The sequence below is a fragment of the Octopus sinensis genome, unplaced genomic scaffold (genome assembly GCF_006345805.1).
Source record: "Octopus sinensis unplaced genomic scaffold, ASM634580v1 Contig18757, whole genome shotgun sequence".
NCBI classification, from domain to species: Eukaryota; Metazoa; Mollusca; class Cephalopoda; order Octopoda; family Octopodidae; genus Octopus; species Octopus sinensis.
In genome coordinates, this window is record NW_021835999.1 from 260,761 (window position 1) to 276,307 (window position 15,547).

Genomic DNA, 15,547 nt, shown 5'->3' on the forward strand with positions numbered 1-15,547 from the left:
CATTGATGTTAAAATGGAGATACAATTCAAAAAGCAAGAAATCGGAACATAAAATTAATTTTAATAGACTTTGACAAATAAATGCTGTAAAACAATTAAAGATATTTATTTAAAACAAAAAAATCTAATTGTAGACATTTTTTAAAATCAATTATTTTTAATTTGTCAGAAATCTTTTTTATTCAAAAATTTTACAAGCCAGTTTAGGATGTTTCGAAAGAAAACCTCAACTGGTCAATTCGATTTCCTCTGAGAAATATCGAAAGTAGCTTATATAATTTTTTTAAAGTAGAGTGGGTGACTGTATGTTGTAGATAATATAAATGAGGAGTTAGAGGAGATTAATGAAGAATTAACAAAGGATTGCGAAATATATCTAGGAAGTATCATTTGCTGATTTTTAGTAAGAGTATCAGAGAGTGTCGAAAGAAATTGTGAATAGTCATAAATTAATACGGATACGCATTTGTCTTTATAGTATCACCTCTTTTCATTTTCGATAGCAACACTAGAGATAGCTGGGAGCGACAACCGCAGTTTACTACATGATTGTAACCTTCATATAATCGGATAGACACGTTCCGTGTTTACATGCTTATAGGACAATGTTATTCGTTTATAAGACATAGGAAGGACTATTTCTGAAGCTTTTCCTTGGGCACTATCTTCCCCTTTATCACCACTGCCGTTTTCAATATGGTAGCATCGACAAGATATGACTAAATAACAGTAAAAAGTTGTTTAAAAAGTTTTACCACCTCCCTTTACGTCAACTGTTTTTTGTTCCTGAGATTAGAGAATATTGAGCTAATAATCTGTCTTATAAGCAAATACAATATTTACTAAAGAGAGCACAAAATCCAGAGAACAGAGAATATCAGGAAATATTGGAATTTTTGTTATTATTTAATTAATGTTTTTTTGGTTGGTTGACCGAAAATAGAATAAACTGATATATTTTGGTAACTAAGGATCGTATTTGACTAATGTCAGAACCTGTGGCTATACAAAATCGCTACACCAATTCAGAACGAGAACTCTACAGCATAAAATGTCACGGAATATCTGAAAATAACCGGGCTGAAAACGACCGTTTGTTGGAAGAATCCCAAAAACTGATTGCTCGGTCTAAAGAATGCGTAGAACAAACTCAACTCGACGTTTCAAAAAAACTGAGTAAATAAATCGTCGTGTCAGAATTAGACCAGAGACTTGCCGACCTCAATTACTGGAACGACGAACTCATATCCCAACACACCTCAATTTCTCAGGAGATCCATTTGATAGAAGCCATTAGAACTCGTCTAGAAAGAGCTCTCAGTCGGATTGCCGACCCAATCAGCACCACCCAGAAATGTCTCGAGTACAGGTACTCCATTTCTGTGACATTAGGGACAATCGGATCGGAATTGACCGTGTGGAAGACGAGATCCAAAAGGAGCTGTACAAAGAAAAGGACGTAATCATCGGGGCCAAAGGCGTGCTGTACAAAACACTAGAGGACGTGTTAGAGCAACTGAGGCAGAGGCCACGCTCTATTTTTAGACTTAATAAAAAGATTAAATTCCAATTGGAAGAAAACATTGAAAAAAAATTGCATGCAATAAAAATCGACAACCACTGCGAGATTCCATCCAACTGTTTGGTGGGCAATCCTCCGAAGAGTAGATCACTGGAGAAGTTGTGTGGCACATTCAGTCTTAGTTACTACACTGAGGAAGATTGGAATGCCGACGTGGCCAGTCTGATCAAGGCCACTCAGAGACAAGTCTACGGGTCCTCACAACTTCGGCTGATGGTGGCCAACATCATTTCCCAGGCCAGGGGCGACATACAACGACAAATCAACGCAGTGAACCTGGCTTTTGAAATCAGCATTCGCGAATCTACGCAAGCAAAGGAGAAACTGAACTGCGAATTATTCGAGGTGGCGGACTAAGCTTAATTCCAGGTCAAGAATCAAATAAGACAGACTTATAAGGCTATTGAAAGTGTCAAGAACTCGATTCAAGAAAAAGAGGAGCCGCTTAAAATTTCCATGGCACGTGCAGACGAGAGAGCCCAACGAAAGGGAGTGGAGTTATGCATGGATGCTGTTTCGTTCAGACTTATCGACGAGGTAGTATATTGGCAGACATTTAGGTTAACCAACTGAGAGGTCTGATGGCACAGTTGGGGTCAAAGTCTGCTCAACTAATATGTTCGGAAAGAGCGTTGATTGAGACTGAAAGGAGGATTGAGGATGAAATTGCGATCAAAGAGAATACTATTTTTATTGACCAAGTGCAGTGCATGAATTTGCGAAATATACTCAAAGTCGATGACTACTAATTGACTAACATTTTATTCTCACTCAAAAACTAAATTATCGACAAAATATTAATCTAACTTGTTGCACGTCAATTTAAATTACCTGCACTTTTATCTTTATTTGTTAATTTTTGACCTTAAAAAAACACAAATCTGTGAATATATTGGGAGACACACCTGAAGAAGGGGGATTCTGCCTCTCGCTGCATCACCGCCAGTTCGAACTGAGGTCCCTCCGTGAGCACAAACTCAATCACTCGGTGGATCCGCCGTAATTGAGACCTGGAGTTGCACACAACCCCACCAGCTGGAGAACTCATACTAATCACTGAAAAAATGAACTTCTTTCACAGACGACAACTAAAAATCCCTACTGGAGATACGAACTATTAATTCAGAAATTTTAGACTATTAATTGACAAGTTATCTCAACCTGTGCTAGAAAAATAGTTCATCCAAATTAATGCTGAGGAGACGGTGACAACAACCTTATGGCGTGAATTAACTCGAACTGATGAAAAATGGAAATGCTATAAAAAATTTGAGTCACAGCTCTGAGATCTTGAGGATATCTAATACAACAAATATTGGATGTCCCGGCATTCAAAAAACTATAGGAGCAGCCTGGTATAATCTTAAACAAATCAGTACATGTAAGATTATACAATGCCTTTGTAAAACTGGTCCTAATGTGCAATTAGGTCCAAAGCTGAAAACTGGGATGATCTGGACATTCTTAGAGAAAGTGAAAGAACCGTAGTTCTTGGAGGTAGTTAGTTAAGAGAATAGTTGAAAGAATAACCAAAGCACGGCACAAACGGAACCTCTATTAAATAAATCACTTTTTGGTTTCTTTGAAGGTAGTAATAATAGATAAACTGAATCGAGACACCCTCTAAAAAATTAGGAAGTATTGTAAGTCAGCTCAACTTGATTATTCTATAAGTTTGGAAGAAAAGTCACAAATACGAAGTTGTCAAAATTCAGTTTCATAGAGAAAGCCACCTACATTACAAAAATGGTTCAAAGTTGCGTTTCTTTGGTATCAAAGAGTTAAAATTAATTGAAGTAGTGGGTTCAACACAATCTTAATCAATTTGGACGTGATCTATTGTACAGTTTATTGACTCTTAGCATTTATGGTGCCACGCGTACTGATCTGCCTTTAAAAAACATTAAAATTAAAAATGTAATGAACAAAAAAAAATAACTTCAGAAAATAATTTTTATAAAAATTATAAATTTAACCAATCTGACGTCCCGACCTACGGTGACAAAATATAAATAATTTTCCTCTTTAATAAAGAATAGCCCTGACAATAAAGAAATGTTTAAATGATGATAACTCAATTTACCCAATTATTTGACAAATTCCCCATTAGGTGATTAAAGTATACTCAAGTTCCTACTCTAGTCTTGAGTGAATATGGATGAGCCAATAAATTTGATAAATAAAGCCACCACCAATGATAAATTGATTTAATACGTAGTAGTTTCTATTTATTCACTTTATTAGAAATGCCACAAAGTCATTTTAAACTGCTTGTTTCGAGAATTGTTGCATTAAAAAGTTATAAAACTAAATCAATTTTCTGGCAACGGCGACTATTTGCTGATCAAGTCGAACTAAAGTAATGACACAAAATAATGACAAATATGACATTGCCGTGGACGGACAGAAAGGGGAGTCGACAACTCAAAAAAATCATCAAAAATCAGGACAAATCTCGAATCCACCCGTTCCTCAGGATACTCACAAATATATTCAAATGACCACCAGCACTAAAAAGTCCTCAGTCCACATCACGTCCACCAAATTGACGTATCCCAACAGTTTTCCCAACGGAAACGACTTTTGTGAGTCTAATAAATAAACCGACAGCCAATCATACACTCCCTCGTCCTTTCCTCGAAGCACACGGCCGTCGTGGAGGCAATCCACAGCCTTCCTCGGTGGGGTGTATACACGACTGATTCCGCGAACCTAATCAACAAATCGCAGTAAAATATACTTTATGATCCCCCCAACCAGCAGGGAGGCCACTGGCTGGTCGACGGGGAGACACATCCCGGGATCCCCCTTCCCACCAAGTCCATTCAAATGACCCATCTTTCCACCCACATTTCCAGAAGGGGGACTCACACTTTCGTGGACTTTGTTGGAATGGCCTATTTTGGCAGCCTCTGATGTGAGATAAGCCATCTGCTCCAGTCGGACTTGATCAGTCACATCTTCGACTGAATTGGGTTGGAGTGAGACGTGGAATTTGTCTGATTTTAAACATTTGTCAATTCGGTCCTTCAACTGGTCAATTTCTCTCCTCTCGGACGAGTCAGTCCACTGATTGACAGAGAAGTAGTCCATTTGGTCGTCGATAACACGAGTTCGTAGTCGACTGCCACTAACATTAATTATTTACCAATTTCTGTCAAAATCTAACAATCTGTCTTTATTATCCAAGGCCTGTTGAAGGGCGGGGTGGGGGGACTCATCGTCCGCGTAATGACGACAGTTCTTACTCCTGACCTACCAATGAGGAGGAGGCCGACCATATCCCCACAGAACAAGCAGGGACCGGCCCCTTCTTGGAGGCAGACCACTCGCCCACAGGAAAGACAGTTGTTGACCAATCCGTGAATGGTCGACTGGCAGGCACACTCCACTCGCCTTCCTGGCACTACATCTCCACTCCCCACGGTTATGTTCTTCCTTACTCTTTTGGCCTTTTTATTGACGGGGATCCCCAATTTTGTGCATTTTTTGATGAAGATTGTGTTTTTGATTGAATCTATTTTGTCCTGTGTTGACTGGTCTTGCACACCCACCAAATCTTGCAAGTACTCTCTGAATTCCTCGGGGTCCGGAATGGCTGCCAGACACCTGTTTGATAGAAAGTGTGTTCAAATGCCTAATCAGTTCGGGAATGTCCTCAAAGCCGAATTCGGCCTTTAGTTTGTCCCGAAGATATGAAAAACGTTCAGATTGGTCCATACAACCACAACGTTCGTTTAATTCAAATATATATTTAGTAATTATTTAAATCATTTTTTAGGCTGTTTTTTTCCAGATTTTTTATTTTTATTTCGAGGCTTATTTTGCATACACAGAGGCTTAAACCCACGGAGACTGAGTGCGTGAGGAGCGTTGTGTGCAATGTAGTACAAATTGAGGAGAGTCTGTTCTCTATCCGCCGAGGTTCCCCCTGTTTTAGGAATTGGAGATTTCTTCCCAGTCTTTCGGACTTTGGAGACCTTGGACTTTTCTTTTTTCGGATTGTCGGACAGTTTTGGGAGTTTTGTGGACTTTGTTTTGGGCTAAATCTGATTTTGGGGTGGCTAACCTTTGGGGTTTTCTTTTTTTTGGGTTGTGCTACTGGCGTGCTTCCATAGAGTGTCTTTGCCCTGGGAATAATAAGAGACAAACCAGCATTTCCAATCGCAGCTGTAGTGATGGCTGGTTTTATTAATCAATTTAGCGCGATAATTGATTTCCTTATGTTTACCTCATCGAAACGTCATCGAAATAATTTCATTTAAAATAACAATTATTGACTACAATGCCGAAATCGATAGTCCTGCCTGCCTAATGAAACAAATTGTTATTATTAGACACATAAGACCTTTTGGAATTCAATTCACAAATACTACCGTGTGAACGACCGCATATGTGTACTACAACTGAGACAAAAAACTTTGACCAACACGGATCGAATAATCAGCATTATAAATGTCTACGCCCCACAAAGTGGAAGACTGAAGAAGAACGTGGATGAACTAGACTCTTTCTATCACATGCTATCAAAGACCTACACGAGTATAAAAACATCCTTCCTTATACTAATTGCCGGCGATTGGAATGCTAAGGCAGGCAAAGGCCGTGGTGAAGAAGTGTTCATGGGCAGACATGGACGGGGGATAAGAAATGCACCAGGTGAAATGCTTGTGAACTTCTGCAGCATATTCAAGCTACTGCTATGCAATACGGTCTTTCCTCATGCGGCACGTCATAAAACCACGTGGACCGGGACTAGAAGAAACAAAAATGGGGAGTACGTCAACATCTATAATCAAATCGATTATATCATCTGTAGACAAGAAGAAAAACATCGATTGCTGGATGCCAGGTCATATGGCGGGGCACTTACACTGAGCGATCACAAAGCCATTGTGGCACGATTGAGACTGAAAAGAATTTTTGGATCGCCTCTTTCAAAAGAAAATGAATCAAACCGAATTAGATACTCAGTGGAAAAACTGATTACATCAGATGTTACCAAGGAAAAATACTCCCAGGCAATCATCGAAAACCTAAAAGTAACAGAAACGGTAAAAGACCCAAACAAAAGCTGGGATATATTAGAAAAACTTATTCACAAAGCTGCAACGGAAACCATTGGAACGACTGCATTCAGAAACCACTCAAACCCATTGAATCCAAATGTTGCCGAAATGGCAACAAAACAAAAAGCCATCCAACTGAAAATTGAAAACACCAACGACAAGGAGGCAAAGGAAAAACTCAAAGAGAGAACGTAGGAAAATATCGAGAACAATCAAGAAGGAAAATCTTAAATACGTGAAAGCTTTATTAAACTCTCGAATATCAGAAGTTGAAGACTTAAAGGATGGTGCGCAAATGTACGCAGCCATCAGACTACTACGCCGACGACAACAGAAAACAAAACTGGTTGTGCACGATGAACATGGGAAAACAATTGGAAACCCAATCGAAATGGTAAATACAATCGCCGACCACTTCGAAATACTATTCAATGGCAGGGCCGATGCTCTCGATGAGGGTGAAGAACGTTATCTAAACAACAAAATAACACACCTTGAAGTTTTGAAGGCTATAAAAAAATTAAAAAACAACCGTGCGGCGGGTCCAGACAACATCAACGGTGAATTGATAAAGTACTCCCCAATGGAGATCTCAACTATAATCACAAATCTCCTGAACGAGATGTTCCATGGAAATACCATACCGCCTATTGGGAAAGGAACGCTAATTCCTCTCCAAAAACCCAACAAGCCGCAAGGTCCTCTTAACAACATTCGCCCAATCATACTCTTGAACACAATAAGGAAAATCTTCTCGCTCGTAACACTGGAACGTATTAAGGACCCTGTTAATGAATATCTGTCGGCTAGCCAAAGTGGATTCAGGCCTGGGCGATCAACTGCAGATGTAGTATGGGGACATAGATGGATCTGTGCCATATCTCAGAAATTTAAAATGGCGACCACAATATTGGGCATTGATATGAGCAGGGCATTTGATACAATCCGCAGAGACAAGCTAATGGAGATCCTCAAAACTATTCTTGACAATGACTCGATCAGAATGGTTCGAGCACTACTTATAGACACCGAGTTAACGGTGAAGATCGGACCCGTACAATCAAGATCTTTCAAAACAAGCATTGGAACGCCCCAAGGTGATTCAATATCACCTGTACTATTCATTGTCTATCTTGAAGCGGCACTAAGAGATCTGAGAAAACTAGTGAAGACTACTTCAATAACTGAAGTGATATATGCCGACGATGTAGACTTTTGTCTCATGATAAGTCGACACTCGAAGAACTGCTGAACATTGCTCCTCATGCACTGGAAAAATGGTTCTTAAAAGTGAACATAGAAAAAACCGAATATGTAACAATCAACCGGGAGGCAAATAGAACAGACGAAAAATGGCGAAACTCAAAAAAGTTGGAACTCTTTTAGGAGATAGTGAAGACATTATGAGGAGAAAGATGCTATCGACTGTTGCACTTAACAAACTGCGGACCACTTGGCTACGAAACCGCGAGGTTGGAACGGCCTTACGTGCCAAATTATACAATGCTTTTATTAAACCCATACTTTTGTACAACGGAGGAACATGGGGAATATCTGAGTCTGAATCAAAATCTCTTGATGCATTCCATAGAAGACAGTTAAGAATTCTTATTGGCATCAACTGGCCAAAGAAAATCAAGAACTCCACCCTATACAATATCTGCAACAGCAGACCCGTCAGTGTGGACATTACCGAAGCACGTTGGCGCCTATTGGGCCACATTCTAAGACTCGACCGGGATGTTTATGCTAACTGGGCAATGGAATCATATTACGCAAAGGACGAAAGATCTGCGTCCCGAGGACGCCCACGAAATACATTACCTATTGTAATCTCAAAAGAACTACAACGCGTTAAAAGACAACTGAAAAATGGAGACGACCTAGATACTCTCAGGAGTATAGCATACAACCGCACATCATGGAAAATTATGACCGAAAAGATAGTCTCATATGTGGCACATGTGGGAACTTAATTAGTTTAAATTACATTATGTTCCTATGACAGTGCTAATAATAATAGACACATTAGACTGTTTTTGAGTTTTTCACAAATCGAATATATGCCTGCAAAGCTGCATTTTTCTGCAGTTCCTGATTTAGTTTGGTGATGAGCCATTTGTTGAGTCTCTACACGTGTGGACATGAATCAAGCCTTGAGTGCCGCATTCTCCACAAGCGGACGATCCACCTCCCTCTCGTGGTTGAAGGGCTCACACTTCCCTGCCGAAAGCTGCTCGGTCAGGGCAATCTCCTCTCTCAACCCTTCCCTCAGAGAATGGCCTTAATTTATAAATTTCTCCACAGACAAATGTCGTTGATCTCCGCGTCGATGTATTTTGAAATATCCGAGTCTAAGGATTGTGTGGGCTGGCTTAGAGGAGTCACGTGACTCCGTTCTCTCACCGAAATGTCCTCGACTCCCAAAAATTCATTTTCGTCAAAGTTTCCTTCAAATAGTCGCCTCTCTACTTGATCCTCAGAAAACTTTTCTGTTAAACTGACTCCTTTGCTCACGGACTTGTTGAACTAAAATAGTCAGCAGACACGACTTGTCTGCGGAGGTAGGTCAGAGACCGCGTGTAGTTCCAAATGTCGTCAATATCGCCCTTGGGGGACTCCGTATTACTTTGGATGGCCTCCTGCAGTTCGCCGATGGACTGTTCATGTCTTTCGATCTCGTCTTGGATAGCCTCCGTGGACATTAGAATGCTTCCATACACTCCTCCGTAAAAGTTTCTCTCCGCACTGAAATTAGAAAGGTCAGATTTACTGGGAAATGTGATGACCAACACAAAACGTGTCCGACCGGTCGAGAATGAACTGAAAAATGGAATTATCTATTCGGAGACGGGAAGAGAAGATGACTCCGAGCTTCCTCATTGACATTTCCGTCGTTTTCTCCTTTCATATGGGCAAGGACAAACGTGGGATGCCATGAACCTGATGTGGCGGACAATGCACCCAAACATCATTCGGTTGTATTCGGGCAGAGATTTGATTCTCCGTTCCAGACAGTCCACCAACTGGGTCTCTGAGTGTCTCCCAATCCAGACTAACCAGGGACCGACGTGAACAAGTCAGGCTTGGCTTCGAACAGGGAATTGCCGAGACGTTCGATGTACAGTTTGATCAGATCAGCGACAAAAGTTATTGAAAAGTCGACAATCTGAACTTTTTCCCCAATGTCATAGAGTTGGGCCACTCTCTCCAAATCAGGGACATTTGTGCAACTTCTGTAAATCCCCTTGACGTGGATTCCTGTATTAAAAAGGACTCTTCTGACCTTCTTGTTCCACGTGGGATATCCATTCAGAAAAAAAGTCAGGCAAAAGCAATCCGTCATTTCCTCCTCGTTCGGAAGCTTGTTTTGGGGTGACTCCAAACACCGGGGAACGGACTGAGATGAGACATTGGCACTCACCCTTCTTTGTCGATATAATCGGTTTTTTCCTGAAGCGACTGTCTTTCTTCTATCAAATGACAGAATCGACGTAAGAACTGAATAGAGAATTAATAACCTCGTTAGTCAGCCTCAGTGACTTGCCCCAATGTCGGTCACCAACAATGTCGTTTACTGAATTTTGTTTAATCGTCACTGTTTTGGATCTGGTTTTGTCGTGGCTACTATTTTGGGTGTGAAATGACTATGTGTACAAAAGACGTTTAAAAATTGTGGACATTAGAGTGAGCGTCAACCCTTCTTTTTATATCTAATGATGTTTGCGTCCACGTTTGCATCACAATTTCCTTTAAAGTCCATCCACGAATTTTTTTTGACGTAGTTGCACAAGTTCACTTTTTACTATTTATTTATGCCAATCAAAATGGGCTGTCCCATTCTATTATTAAAGGGCGTCAGATTAAAAGGTTATTACAGTCAAATGCAGACACAACCAGTCTGTCCTTGTCATTTAACCTTATTGTGACTTGTAGTGATGTCAATTTATTTCATTGATTGGGATGATGGTGTTACTTTATTAATTCGACTCGGTAATCAAAACTAATTCATTTTAAGATACAGTGACGTCATCGTTGTCGTTAAAAATAATAATAACGAACAGGTTCTACAGTTGAGGGGCGTGGAGATACTAATAGAGATGACGATTGGTCCAATAAATTTAGGTCATCAGCGTAACCAACAAATCATAATACAGTATAACCTCCATTTGGGGCAGACCTCTGGCTTGGGGAACCTCTATTTTTGGGGAAACCTCTATTTTTGGGGTAGTTTGAAAAGGATATAATTTTTAGCGGTAATTTCCAAATTTAGAATTACCGGAACCTCTAAGTGGGGCACAGGATTTTTAATTATATACATATTTGCTATTAAAATTAAAATTAATTATATAAAATTTCATTTGGAAGCCTCGTGTAATTTTGTATTCTTGTTGTTATGGCTCGTAAGCTTAGTCTTGAGTTAAAGATCAAAATTGCCAAGGAATTAAGTGAAAATAAACATCTTACTGAACGAGATATTGTAGATAAGTACAAAATTAGTAAAGGTTTTTTATTAATGTAAGTTTTTAGGCGCTGTGTCACGTATTAAAAAAAATTATCTCAATTTTTTTAATACTGGGGCTGTTCAAACAGATTTTCCCAGAAATATTCAACGCTCTCCTCATACTTTAAATCTTTCAAGTCCAATTATCTTAACGCTTTATTGGATTTTACTCTTTATTTTGAGGACGTTGAGTTACAAATTGTTAATTTAAAAAAAATAAATCTTCGTCATGTCATAATAATTGTTGGAAAAACATGGCAAAATTTAATCCTGAAACAATAACGAATTGTTGGGAAACATTAATAACTGTCGGCAACAGATTCCTAGTTCAAATTTTTTAGTTAACAGTGAGAAAGAAAATTTGGACACGATAATTGCAGACGTAATTGCTGAAAATGAAGAAGAAAATAATGATGAGTCAATATATGACCAAACTGAATGCAACTGTTCACACTTGGACACGATAACAGCAATGAATAACCTTGAAGAGAATATTCACCGTTTGTTTCCCGATGCGTTAAAGACTATTACAATTTCAGAAAAATATTGGGCATACATATGAAGAAATCTGCAACAGGAAACAAAATAACAGATTATTTTGTGTAATAGAATAAAAATTTTTTTCTACTTGAAAAATACTCTAATTATCAATAAAATTAGTGGAAAACATGTTTAAATGTTCTTAAAATACTTTATTTATTTATAAATTAATGAAAAATATGCTAAAACTATTAAAATTTTTATAAAAATAAAGAAAATTTCAGACCTCCATTTTTGGGGAAACCTCTATTTTTGGGGCAATTTTTCAAAATTGATGCCCCAAATGGAGGTTATACTGTAATGTCAGACTCGTTGATTGGTCAGACCGTTTGTTTGACAATTATGAAAAAGATTGCTGAATTAACCACAATCGAACTTTCAATAATCATTCAAATTCTTGTCGAATTAGAAAGTTCGAGAGCTCGTTCTGAATTGTCAAATTTCACGTTATAGTATTCAGAAGAGTGCCTAATAGACAGGCGTGTCCACAATACAGTAAAACCTCTGGTGCTCGCCACCTCTATTGCTCGCCACATATTTTTCGAAAAATTAAAAATTTGTAGTAAATTTTGATAAATATTCTATTGCTCGCCATTTTCTAAATCTCGCCATTAATTTTTAAAAATATTTTTTTTAGGTAAACTATTTTTTATATAAAAGTTGATCAGAAACAAAAAATTGATGCATTTACTTCTTTGATCTCTGCAAAGATTCAATAATATAATGCTGAAAACATTTATAACTGGAATTTTTTAACCTTAAAAGACGGTCTTCTTTTTGCATATTTTGCCTGGAAAAAAGTAACGACCAAAACAATTACAAATTGTTTCGGACATTCAAAATGGAGCGAATGTGAAAATCAACTCGAAAAACAAACTGTTGAAATTGATAATTATGATCAAATGGTAAATATTTTGAAAATATTGGACCCGGTGGATAAAGATGATTTTATTAATCATGAATTTACCAAAATGTATGAAATTGAAGATTACTTTAATATTGCTGGAGATTCTTTCCCACAAAAATATGACGATGAAGATACTCATAATGACGAATCTCATGTGAATTCAGAAGAGGCTTTGAAAATGTTGAAAAGAATAAAGTCATTCTTTTATCAAAATGAAAATTTTGATATAAATTCGTTGGAACTAATCGACACCGTGATTAGAAATATGGCTGAATTAAAAAAAATATTAAAGATTTTTTAGTTAATTTTTTCCTTTTAATTTCTTTCGATTCTCTTTGTTTCTTTACTCAAATATGACTTGGAAGGCTCACTTATGATCGGAAAGTATCGAAAACCGAGATGTTTTCAAAATTTCAAAGTCAAAAAATTTATTGATTATTTCCATTGCTCGCCATTTTTTCTTTGGTCCCGAAAATGGCGAGCACCAGAGGTTTTACTGTATGTAAAAAACAATTTACAGTCAACCCCGGCCTGGGCTCCAAATTTTATAAAAATTAATGCAGATTATGAATTTGTTATCAATTTGTCAGACACAATGAAAAAGAGCATTATTGCTGGCACACACAGAATCAGGCTTGAGGCAGACTGAAAAAATCCATACTAAGCATCCCCTCCTAAAAGCTAAAACTAGACTGTGCTCATTTCCTAACTAAGTTGAAAATCATAGGCACAGGGAACAAGCATTTGTTGACTGTCTAATAGAAGGTCAATCACACTTCAGCCACTCACATGTCAAAGTCATCGGGCACTATTGGAATACATTTAAAGACCAACAAGGGACGCCGTCAATATCCTCGTCACTGACATATTCCGTGCCCACTGCCACAAAGTTAAGGTCATCCTCCAGTGGTACTCCATCAATGTCAGTCCCACTCTCCGACGAAACACAAGCCTCATCCACGGACGGGACATGGCGAATCTGGTTAAAGTGAGGGACAACCAAATCGAGGAATATGTTCTGAAAACGAATGAGAGTGTCAGTCGAGTAAATCGACCAGTCTTCCCACGCACGGAAACAGTTCAATATTTTGTTCTGCCCAAATTAGAAGGCAGATACCTTGAACTGCTCTCCCCTCAACTTGTCCTCGAATCCCTTATAGACGTCCTGCAACACAACAAAAACCGACTCCAGTTGGGGCTCAAGGCTGGGAAATCAGGCAGAATAACAACAATTGTCGGTAGAAGGAGGCTTTGGCGACCTTACACCCACTGTTGTACAAAATGTCGGACAGGAGGTACATCCGGGCAATCTAATGTGCCACCAATCAATGACCAGTTTGTCCGTGGGGAGTTGCCCAATCGAGGAGACCAGTTGGTGGACAATGTCACGTGCGTGTTCTGCGTGTTGAATGCACCAACACATGACCTCCCCCACCGAACTCCGGGACATTGTCAACTCCTCCAAAAACTGTTCCAATGTCCGCAAATCACTGAATAAACACACAAAACTGACTTAGGTGGGAGTGTCCGGACAGTCGGGAAAATATCGGCCAGTCTGGTTCGAATAAGGGGATTGTCGGCGTAGTTGAGTGGGGGAGGGGGCATCCACAGAGGACCATTCGCGAACATTCGGAAGTGCTCAGTCCTCCAATGGTAGAGTCCATCCCCCTGCCATGAGGACACCTCTACCTGCAGAAGGGAGTACATCTTCCACCGATAGTACACATGTTCGGCCGATTGGCAGTCAAACAGGAATCTGAGAATATATTGGGGACACACCTGAAGGAGGGGGACTCGGCCTCCCTCTGCATCACGGCCAGTTCGAACTGAGGTCCCTCCGTGAGCACAAATTCAATCATTCGGTGGATCAGTCGCAATTGAGGCCTGCTGTTAGACACAACACACCCCCCTGGCGGAATGACCACCTTCACCACATTCTCCACCACATTCAACGGCTGTCCCGACAACTCGATTGACTTGGCTCGCAGGTGTGGGGGACAGAATATTGGACTCCCCACTTCCACTGCCGGTCCCCACGACAGACTCAACTCCACTCCCTTCACCAGGCGGCCTGCTGATTAGGCAATCGACCACCTTGGAAGAACTCGAATGCCCGTTCTGCGTCCAGTCTATTCATATAAACCACAAACCCCGTCTTGTCGCCCACCCCGGCAGCCCCCAACTCCCCGAACTGCCCAAACAAGTCCATCAACTCCCCCTGTGTCACCTATTAGTACAACAACCGAATAAACTGACCTCGACTGACTCAATAAGAATATGTGAGGACTCTGGGGGGACTGTACAGTCAAATCGGGACATTCTTTTCCGTCGTAGTGGACATGTGGCTGCACTTTTTTTGGAGTATTCACGCTCTTTTTGAGACCTTGGGTGATTAGGAGTCACAACCGGAGTAATTCCTTCTTCAGTTTTTCAATGTTGGTCTTTCTTTTGGCACTGCTGGCAAAGGACTGTTCTGGCCGGGGGGGTGATTCGACCTTCGACATCACTTTGGGTTTGTAGAGACCAGTCTCCTCTTCTTTACAGTCGGGGGTCTTGTTTACTACTCCCCCTCGCACCCAGCTGCGGGATATTCCGTGATTGGCCGTGAAGGCGTCCACGAATTCGCGGTAGACGGTGGCAGTGGCCTCGTCCTCCGCCTGTTGGAATGGTTGTGACTTTTTTACCTTTTTCTTTTGTAATTCCAACTCTCTTTTGGTTATTCGGTCTATTCCAGGATTGAGACGGTTTTCGTTCATTCTTATTATTATTACTTATTGACATTTTATTAATATTTGAATTAGGCGTTACCACACATCACACTCTAGTTTAATTACTAATATTCATTTTAATATCCTTTGTTGAAATAGACTATTCTTTGAAAAATAATCAATGATTAAAATATTGAGATTTGTTCAAAGTAAAATTTAACCGGTTGCCCATGCGTA

The 15,547-nt window shown here is 39.7% G+C and overlaps 2 protein-coding genes and 1 pseudogene across 2 annotated transcripts; all 3 read left to right on the top strand.

Moving 5' to 3' along the window:
- Nucleotides 1-986: 986 nt before the first annotated feature.
- On the top strand, nucleotides 987-2,346 carry LOC115231744 (annotated as a pseudogene).
- A 3,756-nt stretch (nucleotides 2,347-6,102) lies between these two features.
- On the top strand, nucleotides 6,103-6,846 carry LOC115231735. The gene has a single exon (XM_029801693.1). It carries the CDS (start codon nucleotides 6,103-6,105, stop codon nucleotides 6,844-6,846), a length of 744 nt encoding a protein of 247 aa, XP_029657553.1.
- A 1,157-nt stretch (nucleotides 6,847-8,003) lies between these two features.
- On the top strand, nucleotides 8,004-8,627 carry LOC115231736. The gene has a single exon (XM_029801694.1). The coding sequence runs from the start codon at nucleotides 8,004-8,006 to the stop codon at nucleotides 8,625-8,627; it is 624 nt and encodes a 207-aa protein (XP_029657554.1).
- Nucleotides 8,628-15,547: the final 6,920 nt, after the last annotated feature.